Source organism: Falco naumanni, chromosome W (genome assembly GCF_017639655.2).
Source record: "Falco naumanni isolate bFalNau1 chromosome W, bFalNau1.pat, whole genome shotgun sequence".
Taxonomy (NCBI): domain Eukaryota; kingdom Metazoa; phylum Chordata; class Aves; order Falconiformes; family Falconidae; genus Falco; species Falco naumanni.
Window position 1 is genome coordinate 16,725,691 of NC_054079.1, and position 16,990 is coordinate 16,742,680.

The 16,990-nt window shown below is 46.0% G+C and overlaps 1 protein-coding gene across 1 annotated transcript in view; it reads left to right on the forward strand.

Annotated features, from left to right (window-relative positions):
- The window catches only part of LOC121080420 (SET-binding protein-like), a 63,276-nt gene that overhangs the window by 14,093 nt on the left and 32,193 nt on the right, over positions 1-16,990 (forward strand). Inside the window, exon 2 of the mRNA XM_040578440.1 lies at positions 2,542-3,202. Within this exon, the coding sequence (XP_040434374.1) occupies positions 2,711-3,202 (492 nt within the window). The 5' untranslated portion in view covers positions 2,542-2,710. The remainder of the gene's footprint in view (positions 1-2,541; positions 3,203-16,990) is intronic.

The window sequence follows — 16,990 nt, forward strand, 5'->3', positions numbered from 1 at the left end:
AGCCTGTGGGCGGAGGCCAGCACAGAGTGCCCATTGTACATGCGTGCATACCAGAGCAGTAACTCCCTGGAATGCTGCAGCGCTGAGCTTTTACCACCTTGTGTTTGTGTTGCAGCCCTGGAGTGTGTGTACATTGCGTCCCTCTCCTAGGAGATTAACAATGAGAAATGGCAAACAAATAGGACGGGCTTTTTTTTTTTTTTTTCATTATTTTTTATTTTTATTGGACCGGTTGGAAGAGGAAGGTAATCCTGACTCACATCACCTCCATAGGCACAAAGGAGAGGCAAGGTGCAAGGTTGGTCAATTAGGTGGAGCAGCTCCCTTGCAACTGGGTGGCTTTAACGTACTAATTTTGTTAGTAATTAATGACTACCACATAGTAAACACTTGGGTTCAAAACTATGTAAGGGCATTAACTAACCCACCTAGCAATGGGTTTGAGTGAGGTAAGTGTGATCCTTGTTTCATGGGTGGTGGAATGGAGAGGTTTGCTGATCAGAGGGTGAGTCAAGGCAGGGGTGCAGGAGACCTTGGGTTTGTTAGTTCTTCAGCATCACCTTAAATGAGACCAGTGGCAGCAGCTCTGGGGATTGAGTCTCCTCCCTATTGCCAAAAGATGTGCTACTTAAGTATAAATGTTTTTATGGTGTACCTCTATCTGCTATGAGCTACTGAAGCCACCACCTCTTAGGCCAGATGGCAGTTCAGGCTCCATGAGAGTGCTGCTTTTTTTTTTCTTTTTATTTTATTTTATTTTTTTTCCTTCCCTGCTTGGGCTGTCAGCTTGTGCTATTTATGGGAACTTTATTTGAATTTGTGTCTGCTGGGATCTGGGTGGAGGTCACCCAAATGATTTCATGGAGCTCTAGGATGCTTAGGACTCTCCATTAGTCATATGTGTCAGGGTCAGACAAGTGACCCATGGCCATACTCCAGTGGAAATGTGGCTATATAACTAGTAAAAGGTGTTTGTTATTACTTCTCTTTGAATTTTAAGCTCATGTAACGTATTTTTAAAAAGCAGAAAGAAGCCAGGGGTACAAGGATGTGATCTTTCTTGGTGACCTGTGCTTTAGAGTAGTTACACTGATAATGCTGTTATGATTTGGTGACAGGTAGCAAGATCATTTTTGTTTCTCCTTTATAGTTTATTGCCGCTAAGAATGACCTGGGAAATCCCAGGCTGTGCTCAGATCTTGCAGTTGGTCGAGGGGTGGGGTTTGGCAGGGTAGCAGAGGTAATCTAGTAGGGAGCTACTGCTGAAAGAGTAGGTCTGCACCCCTGCACCTACTGGCAATGTCATCTTGTTTCCTTTTCTGTATGCCAAAAGTGATACTCCTCTGACCCCCAGAGAGCTGATTTTGCTAAAGTAGCAGAAAATATCTTTGTTTCTCTCTGAGATACCCTTCTGCTAATTTTGTAGCCTAAACTGGCTTACCATGGTGGGAGGGGGGGAGCAGTAGCTATATGGGGGATTTTAGGGAGGGCATATGAAAGCACCTCAATGCCTTTAAAAATGCCCTGTGTGTAATTTTTTTAACCAAATGTATGACCCAATGACATAGAAAGGCTAAGACAAATGCCATATATCTTTTGCTTCAGTTGAACATTCACAGTTTTTCCTGTTAACTTTGGCCAAGACTTTGTAAGGTCCTGAATACAAGTGCTTCCATCTCAAAGAGTTCACTCTGAAATGTTTTAAAGAAAGTTGACGCCTGAAAGGATGAGAGCACAGGCTTTGCTTCAGTCAACCCAAGCCTTTGCTACAGAGGAATGGTACCCAAGGGCATGAGGAACTCTGGAAAGCACTGAGTTCGGCTTTCCTCCATTGCCCTCAATACTTGGGTTCCTGATATGCCCTGCAAGAGACCCAGGTGGATCCTCCTGCATTTCCAGCATGCCAGGGAGCATCTTGGGCTGCAGACAGTGTGTGCCTGGCCCAGTGTGTGATGAATAATTAATCTGAAACAGAGTTCCATCGTGTCCCCTCCGAATAGCTGGTAGCTGAGGGCATCTCTCTCTCACCTGGGAAGTGGGGAAATAAGGAGTTTGAAACTCCTCTGCCTGACTCACAGGGCAACACCATGTTTTCTGTGCTCTGATCACTGGGTTATTGTTTAACCTGAGGCAAGCGTCTGTCTCTATTTTTTCTTTCCCTCTAAACCCCCCTGTGACAGCAAGCACTTTGAAATATCGAGGAGGTTCATGAGTATGGAGAACTGGTTGCCCCCTCACTTATTTCCCAAGTCCATAGTTGATGGTGTTTGCATTTATATGCCAATTTTGGGTGGGTTTTTTTGTTTACTTATATATCCATTTTCATCAATTTAGCAATGCATGAGGTTATCGTTCCTTGCTTAGCAATCCCAGATCCAGCCCTCAGAAATACTGGCCAGCCTTGGTTCCCATTTTCCTATAAGGAAGGGACTTGAGATGCTGGAGGGGAAGCCCAAGGGTGCCCTGTTTCAGCTATCTCCACACTTGCATTTGATATGTGTGTGCACGCTAACTTCCTTTTTTTCTTCTTTCTTCTGACAGTGGCAGATTTGGTCTCTTCTGAGCTCCTTGCAGCTTCTGGGCAATTGGGACATTGAATTTGGCGGACAGTTACCATTCATTCCCTGGGATTGTACCTACCTTTGCTCTCCTCATCTCCTCCTGTGCTCCCCTTCCCTCTGATAAAACTCCAGGGCATTGTGGTATTGCTATGGAGTCCAGGGAGACTTTGGGCAGCTCCCGGCAAAGGGGGGGTGAGGCAGACTTTCTGCCAGCTGCCGTCACCTCCGCGAAGCCTCCGCCTGCCTCCATCTGCACTGGGGACACGATGCTGCCTGCGGCGGGCTCGGGGAAAGGGATCCCAGTGAGTGGTGAGAGGCTGGAGCCTGAGGAAGAGTATGAGCTGGGTTCTGGGAGAGACGTGGATTCCACTTCCAACGCAGACAGCGAGAAATGGGTGGCAGGAGATGGCCTGGAGGAGCAGGAATTTTCCATCAAGGAGGCTAACTTCACGGAGGGGAGTTTAAAACTAAAGATCCAGACCACCAAGAGAGCTAAGAAGCCCCCAAAGAACTTGGAGAACTATATTTGCCCTCCTGAGATCAGAATCACCATCAAGCAGTCTGGGGAGCAGAAGCTTTCCAGAGCTGGGAAAAATAGCAAAGCAGCTAAAGAGGAGGACAGATCACACTCCAGAAAGAAGGTAAGTCCTGTTCTTTCCTGTTTTTCCCTTTTCTCCTGAAAGCAGAGGGAGAGGGTAGGATTAAACCTACTCAAACGGTTTGTGCCCAAGACGTAACCTTTGCAAGGTTTGCAAAGCCTGGCTTGGCTGCGGTGGAGCTAATACAGAGTGGTACCATCCTGCACTGCCATGTACACTGTGGGGATGGTCCTGAACTATCCTTCAGATGAACCAATTTGGAAGGGATCAAAAGTTCAGCCGGACCTCTTCTATTTTTGTGTGTAATGAGATTTTAAGATTAATCATTACATGAGCAATAAATGAAGGAGCCCACTTCTAAACTGCTTTGTGTCTGAGCGCTAATACTCAAGCCTTTTGGCAGTTAAAGCTTTCCACTACATTTTCAAAATACAGGTATGTGCACGGCAAACAATAAAATCCATTCCTGTATACTGGGAGAAGGGCTCCATTATTCTTGATTACAGCATTGTGCCTAGCAACTCTATAGTTATGCTTCAGAAAATACTTCCATTATAAGTCTTATTTTCTTCCAGATGCATATAATTTTCTTGAAATATCATTCTGGAGATAAATTTTTGGTACTTTAAGTTTCAGTAAAAATTGATCTTATTTTTTCATTTAGTCAAGGAGAAGAAGAGGGAGGGGAAAAGAAAGAAAATCCTTTCTTTGTATGAGCTGTTTTCATGAGCACTCTTGTTTTGCTGTTGGCTTGATTTTTTTTTTCCCAGTAATGTCTCCTATACTTAGTCTTAAAAGAAATTTGGTGTGTTTTAAGCAGCACTGGTCAGGGGAGGGACACCTGGTGACTACTCCTGTTATTTTGGGTGTAGTGGCTTTTTCTGTCCTAGGTGTTGGACAAAGGAGCTTTGGTCAGGTTAAGACTTTATCACAGTACAAATACTTCACTTCTGCCTCTTTAGTAATACATGGGCATCATGATGAGTTCAAACAGAAACTCGGATTTGATGAAAGACTCATGAGTATCTCAAACCTGGACAAATTCATCTGGGATGTAGGTGTCCACTGGTTAGAGCTTGTGGCATGGCTTGGCTTTCCTGCCTATGCAGCTTGGATCCCTCACTGTGTGGAAGGTCCCTGCTTCTCCCATACCTTATACACTTGATGGATGCTCAAAGGGCTACTTGAAACCTTGAGGAGGCTAATTGCCAAAAGGCAGAGTCCAGGGTGATTAACACTGCTCACTCTGAGAGTACTTCTCTTAGAAGCTGAACTTGGAAAAAGAAAACAAACCAAAATCAAGGGGATGTTTTTCTTAGAATCCTGCTAAATGGCACACTCCACGTGCATGAAAAAAATAGCTCTTCTTGGCACAGCAGAGGCTTGGCCCTATAATACACTGAGAAGAGATTTTTCCCACCTATTGAGAGGGATGGGCTGTCTTAGCACCCAGCAATGTCTTATTTCCACTTCCCTTTCCTCCCTGAATGCTTGCAGAGGTCTCAAGGGAACTAGTGGTTGTGTGAGACCATGCTCAGTGACAGCAAAGGTGTCACAAGCAACCTCTCCGTGGCCCTGCAGGGAGAAAAGAAGACTTGCAAACCACTGTCTGCTGTGCACGGATCGTGGAGAATATGACTGTTTAGAAATCAGAGCTTTCATTTCTATTTATCACCCCCTCGGGTATGGAAGGCATGTTCGTTCCTTCACATGGCCATCCAAAAAGGTTAAATAAATAAAGCTAACTATAAGGAAACTAGGTGCAAAAAAAGTATAACACTGAAAACAACAAAAAAAGGCACCTTGTGTAGTGTGGTTATGCTCAGGGTGAGACTTTAATTGCAGAAAGATAAGGAGTTTGAAGGAAGTAGAACGTGGCCCAAATGCGGTTGCATCCAGCTTGCACTTGTGCTGTGAGGTCTGAGCTGGCTGGTGTTGTGTTCACACCCCATGCACAGGCTGCAAGCACTTTGGGACAGCACTGGCCTAATCTGGCCATTAAAACAAAACAAAAAAAGAAAAAAAAAAAGCTACCCAGCAGGTGGATGCTCTGAGCAGATGGGGAGAGGGCTGCTGCACTGGCACATCCATTAGCATAACATCCAAGGGCTGTTCGCAGCAGCTGCTGAGCCAGGGCTGGGGCAGAGAAGTCCCCAGCAGGGATCTGGAAGACTCCAGGGGTTTGATGCCTGGAGACCTGCAGCCTGCATCCCCAGGATGGTAAATAACCTGCATCCCTGCAGCCGAAGGGATTTTGCACATGACTGCTTCTGAGCTTGTGGGTTGCAGGATCAGGCCCTGGCTGTGAACATCTTGTATCAATGGGCGATGAAAGGCACTGCAGGAGAGGGACGTTGGAAATTGGTGGGAGAAGGGTTCCAGTGCTGGCAGCATGATTGCTTTCATGGCTGGTGAATGTGCCTCATGGCACTTCAAGAGATTTTTTTGGGGGGGAAGATAGGAGGAAACAGCAAGTTGAAACTTGAAAGGAGCTGAAGCTCTCAGATGCACCTGTGGGTTTCCCTAGGAAAGAGGAGCATGCAGGTACCTTCTGCATGTACTTGCAGAGCCATTGAGAGCTGTGTTAGTAGTTTAAAAGAAAATATGCAGTTGTCACATTTAAATGATTCTGGCGGTTTTGATATTTCAGAGTTAAACTGTTTGATAGTCTGTTGCTTCAATCAGCCCAAACTCCAGAAAAGCAGCTACCGGCAGTAGGAGCGGGGAACAATGCATTTAAACCAGCGGGGCCATTCTTCAGTTGGCATCACTCCACTGTCCTTCGTGGATTTTTGCCAGGAGAGTTTAGCCCAATGTACGCATTTCCCTTGTGCATGGGAGCAGCATAATTCTTTGAGTTTACCACCTCACTTACAGATGCAGGGCGTATATACAGGCCCTACAGACCCGTATGTAAGGATGGAGAGCTCAGCACAACCTGAGCTGCAGTGCCATGCTTCTGTCTCTGGTGAGTGGGAGCCCCTCATGGAGTAGCACCTGAATTTATTTTTCCCCCTGAGGAGGAGCAAACTCTATCAGGACTTGTAAAATCACTTAAGTTTGTTGCATAATAATTTTAGCTCCATCTCCAGTAGTCCCCAGTGCTTTGAAATACCACTTCAGCATTCTTGCAGGAGTTTCAGTACACACAGCACAGAGGGCAAGTAATGAAAATGGAAGCAATTTAAGTAACAGCATGTCGGTACACAAAGGACTGGTAATGCCAGCAATGTAGAAAGGGGCTGTGAACTGGGGATATAGCATTTATTCAGTGGCCACTTAGGGAGCAAGAAGATATGTCTTTTCCTAAGCCTTCCATGGCTCTGCTAATTAGGCAATAGGGGCTAGTGCCTGATTTCTAAAGCTGTGGTCCAGGGAGCAGCGGTGATTAGGAGGGGGCTCTGCGGAGAGCCACGCTGCTCATGTGCCCAGACCTGGGTTTGTTGCCTTTGATTCCAGCTGCTATGCTATATTAAAAGATGTAAACATACAAGAAATACTTTCCTCATGTTGCTTTTCCATGTGAGCTATTGCCCCAGGGATATGATGTAATGTTGAAGGGGAGGGAAGGCAATCCAGGAGAGGATCTTGCTGATGCCCCGGGGCGGGAAGGGAGGCAGGGGGTGAGAGAGCATCAGCACTGGGAACCTCTGCTCTGCTGGCTTGTGTGCTTGGCTGCAACCCAACAACTTTTGGGGTTCCTTTTAAGTTGTGGCCATGCCAAGTAATTTCATGGCAGCTTCCTCTTCTTGAAAATAAGAGTGAAGGTAGTTTCCTAACCCCTTTCCCAGAGCTGCTCGGAAGGTGAATTGCAGCTTGGGCTGTCCATGCAGCCACTTCTGTGGTAATTGGAAAGTGCACAAATGTTCTGTAAGCGTTTGCTCTTTATTTCAACCCTTCAGTGCCTGGGGATGGAGTGGGCTGAACCCTTGCCGCTTCCAAACCTGCCAATGGCTCCATTTTATTTAGTCTGATTGAAGAGGGAGGGAAGAAAAAAGCCAGGAGCCCAAAGGATGTCCTGCTGGAATACTGGCTAGCCCTGCAGACACTGCTCACCCACCTACGGCAGAGTTGCTCAAGTCCAGTGTCCTCAGCATCACTAAAGAAAGGTGCCTTTCCCTTTGGATAAGGAAACATGCTGTCAGTCTGGAAGGGCACTGAAAGTGTGGTACCACATGCAACGAAGTAATCAATCGGCATTCCTTGCCTGTCATGTAGCATTTAGCAAGCCCCAGATGAACAGTATTTCCCTGCTTTTGTTTTATTTATTTTCTTTTTTTTAACCCTCCCTGCTTTTGCTGCTCTGTCTATTTTCTTGTGTCTGCAAACAGTTCATTTTCCGCCCCCTTCTTTCTTCAAGCACAGCCTGACAAAGTTTCTTTGGAGCTTCCATCATATGCATAATGTCCTGCTTTGGAGGATGTAAACTCATATTTTTTTTGTAATTATTGTTGCACTGGGTTTTTTTGAGAGCTTGGGATGGGTGAATGCGTTTTATTGCTGAGAGATAAGTGGCAGCAAGTCAATTGGAAGTAAAGCTTCCTTGTGTGCAGTCAGAGGAAACTCTATCCTTGGATTTTCTTGCAAAAAATTTATATTTTTTTCCCTTTGTGTTCCTGTAGGTATTTGCTGTTTATCTGCAGGAAGCGGTTCTAGCACTTTTTCCCCTGAAATTGAATTCAGTCTTTCTTTCCCCTGCCCCTCCCCAACTTTCTCTTGTGGTTCTCCTTTCCTTGAGGACTCCCTCATTTGCATGTTTTCCCCTTTGCACCCCTCCCTCCTCCAGAATATCATGAACGTTTCCCCCGCCTCCTTCCCCCTTCTTTGCATCACTGACTGCATATTGCACTTTCCCTTCAGGTTCTCATGTGCATCCACAGCTCTTGCTGGATTACCGCTGTGCCGGACTCCTCTCCCCAGAGATTTGTGTGCATGATCATCCAATTGCTCATAGTGCATGCTTATTCCTCTTTGCTAAGGGCATCCCCATGTGAGATGTCCTCTGAGTCAGCTCTTCCTCTTGTGATCCCAAATGTGGCTCGGGGAGTTTACAGAAGTGCTTGCTCCCTGTGCTGTGTGTGGCTTAGCAAGAAAGTGGCACTTGCTCATTTGTGGTGGTACTTGCTTGAAGTGGCAGGTTTTAATTTACAGCTTCTTTTTCTTTACTTATTCCCCCCCCCCCCCCCCCCCAAAGGATGGAGCCTCCGTAGCCCCTTCTGCCTGGACCTGTTTCTGTGCTAGTTTGCCACTCTAGCTTAGCAAAGCCTTGAGGCTGCTCTAAATGATGCTAGTGGCAGGTACCTGAAGCTAACGTCAGCAGGGTAGATCTCAGCCTCTGCCCAGGTTGTGGCAGAGTGGCGAAGCCCCAGAAGTACCAGCACAGTGGGGAAATCTTCTCCTAGTTGCATTTAAGGTGCAACTGTTTTTTGAGCAGCTGAGAGACCAGTTCAGAGCTGTTCTAACAGGCACAAGGCTCCTGGCATTTTTACAGTCTCTCTACACAAACTGGGTGCAAAGCTACACAAGCTCGGCTCTTTGATATTCATACCGGGTTTCTTTTTGGCTAGCTTTTATTTCTACAGCATTGTTGAAGGTATAAATGAAACAGCTGCAGTTTGGTGCCCTCCCACCACAACTACCTCAGGCTCCCCCCAAAATGAGAGCAGGAAGGAATTTATTTGTAAAAACCTCAGAGCTGAAGAAACCAGTTTGCTGTGAGCTGAGAACCGCTCAGGCCCAGCTTCATCTTGGTCCTTGAAGGCACCTGAGGTGCCCAGATGGGGAGCTGAGTCCTCTTGGGCCCCCATGTAGTCACCTGGAGGAGTCTGGTCCCTCCTGAAAGTGGTTCAATCTTTGCTGTGAAGAGCAAGAAGGGCTCTTACCCTTCCTTCTTCTCCAAAGCCTGCTGGAGCAGTGTCCGCCTTGCATTGCGTCATGGATATCTTGCAACAGACATAAGGCAGAGTTTCTTTTCCAGCTCAGTGCTCTGCCTGAGCCAGCTGATGCCCATTCCTCCATCCCTCACTGTTTGCTCCCAAAGAGCTGTGACTATTTTTTTTCTTCTTTTTTTTTTTCTTTTTCTTTTTTTTCTTCATGTAGTTAAGAATTGCTTAAAGAAGCAAATGTCTGGCAGTGAAGGGCTGGGCTGGGGAAATCTAAGCAGGTTTTTACTGCTTATTGCGGAGTGCCAAATGAGGAAGACTTACTGTATTTGATTAGCTGCCATATGACCAGGGCTTGTGGAGGCCGTCTGTGTCGAGGACAGGTTTTGTTTTGCAGCAGTCACTCCCACGGCTGAGTTTCGATGGCCCTCTGTGACATTTCCTTGTTTGCTTGTGCTATGCCTCTTTTTAGACCATGACAAAATGCCCCCAGCGCTGGTTTGGAGCTGAGGAGATGCTTCAGGGAAGCAACTGGACCAGTGCAGGGAAGCTGGGGGGTCCAGCTGGAGGTCCTGATGTCCCCACTGCTGGACCCCAGGAGGGGACAGATGCTGCTCCTGGCAGCCTCATAAAGGCTTGACCAAGTCAGTGCATGCTGATTGTGTTTTGAAAGCACTGTGGCCTCCAGGCTAACAGAGATGTGCTGCAGACATGATGTGCTGGCATGTGTACCCAGAGCTGCAAACCTCTACCGGCTGTATCTTCATTTGCAGAGGTTTTGGGATGCACAGGGGTGTCAGTCCTTCATGCACATGCTCATGTTGCTCCAGCATCAACTTTTGCATACAGTGCTCCCTCTCCTCTCCTTCCAGGAGTGCCTGACCACAGATACCTTCTGATTCACCTCCAGCTTTTTCATCTTCAATTCCTTTCACACACACACGCACACCCAGCTAGCTCCCTCAGGTCAGGTCTAATTCTTCACGTTTCATTCCCAGGCAGGCTTCTCACTGCCTACATTTCCCTGCATAGCCAGTGGGGCTGCATGATGGACTCATCTTGAGCTCATTTGAATGGAAAGAGGGGCTTCATCTGGTGCCCTCAGCTTGCCTTTTTAATTTTTTTTTCTTTTTCTAAGAACACTGAAACTTGTGAAAGTTGGTTTCTGACTGCTTTCCTCTTATGTAGCTTCTCTAGTGTCTAATGGTGAGTGAACTTGCTGGCCAAGCCCTCTTTGGGAACCCCTCAGGGGTTCCTTCTTCTGGCCAGCAAACAATTTGAACAAAACTTCTTTGAATATTGTATCTCAAAGATTTCTGTTCTTACATCAAATTTGATGAAAATTCATCAAAATACTGCAAAAATATTGAGGAGAGGATCACTCAAGCAGGCAAGGGGTTTGTGTGCGCATTCACATACACACAAACACAAACACAGCGTGATCACATTAGCCTTGTTTCCTTAGGAAACCAGTCTAAAAGTATCCAGAATAAACATGCATTGTTTTGTTTTATTTTTTTAATGCTGAGACTTTTCCAGCTTTTGAACTTTAATATGATTCTATTTGATACGTGACCCTTGAGGTCCAGTTAGCTGAGTTTTCGTAAGAATGTTATTTTCCATTGCTTGCCATGACCTCTAATGTGAATTAGACCAGTGGCTGTTGGCTTCTTCATTTCGGAATGTGAAATGCTCTTTCTACATCAGGATTACATTTGCACTCCAAGCTGCAGGTGATTGCTGTCAGGAGAGGGATTCTCAAGCCATGGTGCATGCACAAGTAGCAGGACACTGCTCCAAGTAGGATGGTCAGTCTGGAAATAACTCAACTTTTCCAGGGCAGTATCAAGCAAACCACCTTGTTATTATCTTCTTTTTTTTTTTTTTTTTTTCTGGAGCTGTGGACTAGCACTGAAAGGGACAGTGGAAGGGCTAAGGTGTCTTACTACAGAAATGAGGTTGCATATTTAAGATGTGGCTTAGACTGTGGCCACTGTGGAAGATAGCATTCCTCAAGGTGTGGACATGGTCATTCATGATGGATGGTCAACTGCAGCTGTGTTTGCAGAGCTAAGTGTGTCTACCAGGCTTATTTTAAGACAGTGCCTCATGGTCCTATCGGACATCAATGTCTACTATTGGCAGGTCCTGTATGAAGGCATCAGGAAAGCCTGTCCTGTAAGAAGTTCACAAGCTCTGTAGAAATAAAAGGAGGAGAAACAAAACCATCTTTTCTCTTAGTACACTGTGTGAAATAGAGTAATGAGATTAAGTGACTCACTCAAGGAACCTGTCACAGGCCAGGGTAATACTTGGGCCTTTTTCATTGAGCTGTGGTTGTTTAACCATGACACAACTGAGTCTTCCAGGTGGTGGCCTGATCTTCAAGTGTTGGATGCACAGCTCTTCTAGAAGCCTTTTTTGCTTGTCATTGAACCTGGTGAATTTATTTCAAAATTATTAACTCTTTGCATCTTCACTGCTAGCTTAAATTAAAATTTATCTCAAAGAAGAGTTAAAGATTGATGCAGAAATGAGGGGGGTGGAGGTTTGGGGCCAGCATGTAATGTCAGTCTAGATGCCCTTAATAGTCCCTTCTGGTCTGTAAACTCTAAACTGTGGTAAGAGTCAAATGAGCAATATTTACTGGAGGACTCATTATCTTCTCATCAGTTTCTCATGGCTCTCTGTCTCACCTGGGTGGCAAGGTTTGTAGAGAAAGATGGTATCTTTTATTGACATCAGTATTACAACAACTCCACCACTATAAACCTGGGTGGTTCATTGAGGAATTTCAGCACTTTGCAGTGCAGTTGTAGCTTCCTGTGAGCTGCTCTCCATCCCCATGTCTGAAAGATGAGAATCAGCCCTGAGGGGATTTGTGGATAATTTTGCCTTGCCCAATGCTCTTGGGAGGAATGTGGTGGCACCAGCAAATGAGCCAGAGGCCACGGCCCCACTCTCCTGCCTGATTTGTTTGAGGAGGAGAGGATTGAGCAGTGGACCTTCAGATGTGTCACTACTGATCATGCCCTTGCTTCACCGTGGGACAATGTCACTGGCTCCTCACCTGGTTCTTCTGTGAAAAGTCACTTCTGTAACGTGCTTGGCAAGCATTTCCCAGGAGGATATGTAGGAAATAGTTTCCTCATACCTTTGAGGTAGAGCTTGCACTGTAATTTCTAAATGGACTTTTTTTTTCTTTTCCCCCGGTAGTCTCCCCTGTGCCCCAGTATATGCCCAAATATCGTGCTGGCCTGGGTAGCTTCACCTAAATTTTACCTGCTGTATTCCCAGGTGGGTAATTTGATGAAAGCTCACCCTTAAGACTAAGAAAAAAAAGACCAGAGATGGGTATTTTCCCACTGAGGAGCAGCAGCACTAACAGAGGCTTGATCAGCTTTCATTTCTGCCTCCCACCAAAGTCCTTTCAGGTGCAGGGACAGTCCCTACCTCAGTATCCTGCCTAATCCGGATTAGCAGGGAGCTTGAGTACTTGGTTTTTTGCATCCTCCACTGGGAATGGATAGTACCGGCTTGAGGACGTTTTACTTCTTATACCCCATGTACGTGCATGTTAGGTGGGAATAATTAATTGCCTTGACTGTTTTCTGAAGTTTCATTCACTAGCACTCAACTGAGTGCTCTTCCCAAAGACAGCCTTTTGCTTTCCATGGAATACTTTTCTTCAATAATTTGTGTAACCATTAGGACAAATTCCCTCCAGCCTTTTCTTTCACTTGTCTTAATTCCATTGCATTTCTTGTAATGATATTCCTGATCTGAAGGGGGGGGGGGGGGGGGGGGGGGGGAAACCTGTTTCCTTCTGTGCCTACCGCACAGCCATTGCAAGAAGCACTGGGAAGGGTGTGATGGGGAGGGATTGATCTGTCCTTAGGTCACTGACTCTGGGCGTGGGTAGGAGCTGCTATTCGTCACTTGGGGACAGCGACTGCCAACTGCCAGCGTGCTTCATGGGAATTTGTGAAGCGCGGGGCAGCTCTGCAGGAGGGCAGCACAGCCTTTGCTGCTCCCTGTGCTTTAGCTGGCAGATGTGGTGTGCAACCGAGTCATGCTGCATCCTTGAGATAGCTTGGGTGCTTGGGATGTGGAGTCCTTGGGTCTGCTTGGGGGACCCTTGGAAAGAGTGGGAATGTGGCTGTTGATATCATCTAGGGGGAAGATGATGTTTTAGAGAAAAGGGAGGGCAGCTTGTGATGGACAGCCAGGTTCATAACCTGAAGCACTGGAGTGTGATAGGACTGACAGTGACTTACCCTTGGCTTTTTGCATCTGCAGGAGTTTGTACTACTGATGTGTATGTCAGACTTTTTAAAAGTAGGACAGTTGCTAATTACTGTCTACATAAGCCTTTTTACTATTACATTGTGAATTTGGCTGCTGAACTTCACTTCTACCTGCTAAGATGCTGGGATAGGGGATTGTCCTAAGGGATGGAAGTAGGGAAACCCTGTCTCTTTTCAGTCTATCTGGCCTGACTTAAGCTAATAAAACTTAGCATGAGCCTGTGGGGTACAGCAGCTGTGTGCCGGAGATATAAGTCAACTCAGTCTATCTTGGCCACATAGCTTAATAGGCCTACGTGAAATCCCTGGGTCAGAGGCCAGCTACCATGCCCATCTTTGTCACATCTCAGTGATGTGTAACCTGGCAGGTTTTTCTTTTTGTTCCCTCCCCGGCATGGAAAGAACCATCTGCCGGGTTGGCTTTCAGAAGAATTTTGAAAAATATCAATTTCCATTTGTTGCAAGAGGAGGGGGGAAGACATGGGACAGAAGGGGGAAGAAGAGCCTGACCTAAAACCAAGCCAGTATTTGCAGGGCTTTTAGAATAGCTCATATTGTGTTTCCTACTCCCCAAGGAAAGGTTGTCCTCTTTCTTCTTTTCTTTTTGATTCGATTCCCTGCCACTCTGCGAGCAAGTCAGAAGCTGCAGCTGCTGCTGTCAGCTGGGAAGGGAGTCCCCTTGTTTAAAACCCATGTGTTAATCCCCAGTTAGAAAAAGTCAAAATGCTTTATGCTCTCCTTATAGACCTCTTTGCTTGTCTTCATCTTTGCTGCCTGCCCGCAGTCTGGTTGCTTGTGTAAAAACACAGATAGAGGCTGAACCCAAGCAGACTCGACAAGGAGCACAGGTAGAAAAAGGTCTGTGAATAAATAAACCCAAAGACTGGACAAAGCGACCCAATCCAGGTTTTGAGAGTGGGGAAGGAGTCAGGAAGGACATCAAGTGTATTGTGAGGTCTGGGGAAAAATTATGGGGGACTTTTGGAGTAAGGGAGCCGTTTTTGTCATGGCCACTGGACACAGATGGGTAGAAGTGTTTGCTCGCAGGGGAGGAAAAACCGGCAGCCCAGTGGGAGAGGAATTTAAACAGTGAGGTAAGGAGAAAGGAGGATTTGGGCTCTGCCAGATGGAGACGACCATGCAGGCAATGCTGGAGAGGGATCTGATGGATAAACTGAAGGCCTGAGGGACTCAGGGAGTTTATCATCAGGTGTGATGCCTCAGTGTTGAAGGGTGAATGCGAAGGATGGCCTGAGGTTGAAACAGGAGAGAAGGAAAGAGTTTTCATTTTGATTGTGGCTTTTTTTCAAAAAATACCCTCCTGTCTTTCCTAGTGGAACAAGAAAATGAATCGGAGATAGGGAGAAAGCAATTAGATGATGGATGGTACTTACAGAAAATTGAAGATAGTGCCCTGTAACTATCATGTCTGAATGCTACCAAAGAGCATAGGTTTTCACCACTTTCCCAAGGTCCTTCCCAGTTTACAAGCAGAAAATTGAGGCAGACAGAGGCATCTCACCCAGGACCACTGGAGAAGGCATCCCACTTTCCGCTGCTCCAGCTGCAGCAAGGATGCCTGTGTGCACCCCAATGGCTTGGTGCATTCATCAGGCTCCCACTTCCCCCCAGCTTTCCCCATCCACAGGCTGCAGGAAACAACTGGGATCCCAGTGGGTCTTCCCTGCCACCCTTTCCCAGATGTTGTGGTGGGGGCAGACCAGCAATGCCTGCCCACCATGGCATCCCATGGCACGGGGTGGGCTGGCAGGTGGCCCAAAGTTCTCACACGAGGGCTCCTTCCTAGCAGATTACCCATGATCTCTGCTCACCGTTTTGGGTGGCAGGAAGGAGCTGGCACCCACTGTCTGTCCCCCACCTTACTCCAGTCCCTTCCCTGTGGTGGACCCTTGTTAATAAAGAGGCATAATTAGGAACCTTCCCTCCATCCTGTCTGGTGTGAGGCCATTTGTGTGCTGGAGGAGGAGGGGCAGATCCAGCACTGGGGGAGGTGGCAGCAAGGGAGGAAGGGAAAGCTCTTTTGTTTGTTCAAGTAATTTAGGCATCAGATATATATATTTATTTTTTTTTAAAGGGCAAAACAAAAAGCTTGGTAGCACTGGTAAAGGTGTGCTCCTGGCACATAAAAATATCTTAATAGCAGAGGGAACAAAGCACAGCAAAGATATGTGGATTTAGGCATTTCAGTTTTGTTTCTTAGGTTTGTCAGAAGAGATGTGAATCATTTAAGACAAAACAACCCCCAAACCCCAAAGTAAAATGAGTTTCTGCCCTTCACTGAGTTCTCTGCATCCTGGCTCTGTATTTAGTAGTGAAGGACTAAAAGCAGAGTGCAGGCTGCATCCACTCTGGGGTGTTGCTGCTGGGTGCTTGCTTTGTGTTTGCTCCACTTAGCCAGGCCAAAGCAAAGCATAGGAGAGTTGCTGGTTTTTGCAGCTAATGAATTTTGCTTCTGCTTTATATGCACTAATACGTTGCCTTTGGAGTCAAGACTTTCTACTTTATATGCACTAACTTTGCCTTAAGTGTCGACATTGCAGCTCTCCTAGGTCTCCCCATTTCTCATCATTCCCTTTAGACATCTCTTCTTTTTTTTTTAATGAGAATGGAAAATCAAAGAAAAGAAAGTGACAAACATTCTTCTGTTCCTTTAGGTTCAGTAAAACTCACCTTTAAACGTCGTTGAGGGGCCTAAACTAAGTTGAAAGTGTCTGTTCTATGATGGGTGGGCTTTGCTGTTGAAACCCTTGTGTTTCAACTGTGTGAAAGTTGTGGAAAAATGCATGTGGAATAGGCAGATATTTTTTCTTTTTTCTTCAAGGTGGAGAATAGGGTAATGGTGTGAAAGAATGAATTAGTTATGGCAAATCTTATTAGTGTCCATTGTAAGCAGGGAAGCAGACACATATGGGAGCACTTGCAAAATTATTCGTTGTTTATTCAGCTTTGTAAATGAAGCAAATTCAAATTTTTTTGCATAGTGTCATTTATTTGGCAACTGGAGGGGTGTGGAAGGTGTGTATATGTAGCAAAAAGGGGGGAAGGGGGAATGCAGTATTGGTATTCCATTAGAACTGATGCTCGGTGCTTTGTTTGCCAGGTTTTGGCAAGGCTTTTTGCTTTGAAAGTCATTCAGAGAGGATCGCAGCAGATGGCAGGGAGATCCTGTTTGTGTTATTTTTGGACATTCCCATTGAAAGTCTCAGACTGTTGTCCTTTTTTTCCCCCCTTCCCCCACTCATGCATGTTTTTCTTCCTTCCTTCCTTCCTTCCCCCTTTCCTTCTTGAGAGCTTTTTTTTTAAAAACATATATTATTAATAACACAGCATCACCTAAAATCTGGGTGTGTTTCTGATGAACCAAGGTGTGGATATTTTATGTCTTTCTGCCTATATTTGGAAAAAGTTGCAGGGGGACTACCTCCTCCTGAAGCGGTGCAAGCGGTGTTAGGAGGGCGAGTTGCACGGGGGTGGGGAGCCAAGCTGCCATTTTGGTGGGTTCAGCTAAATAGCAGCACATTTTCCCATTAGATCAGCAACTGTATGAAGCCCAGGCAGCAAGTTTAGATTGAGGGTCTCTGATAACTTTAGTGACATGCATGACACACGCTTGTGATCTC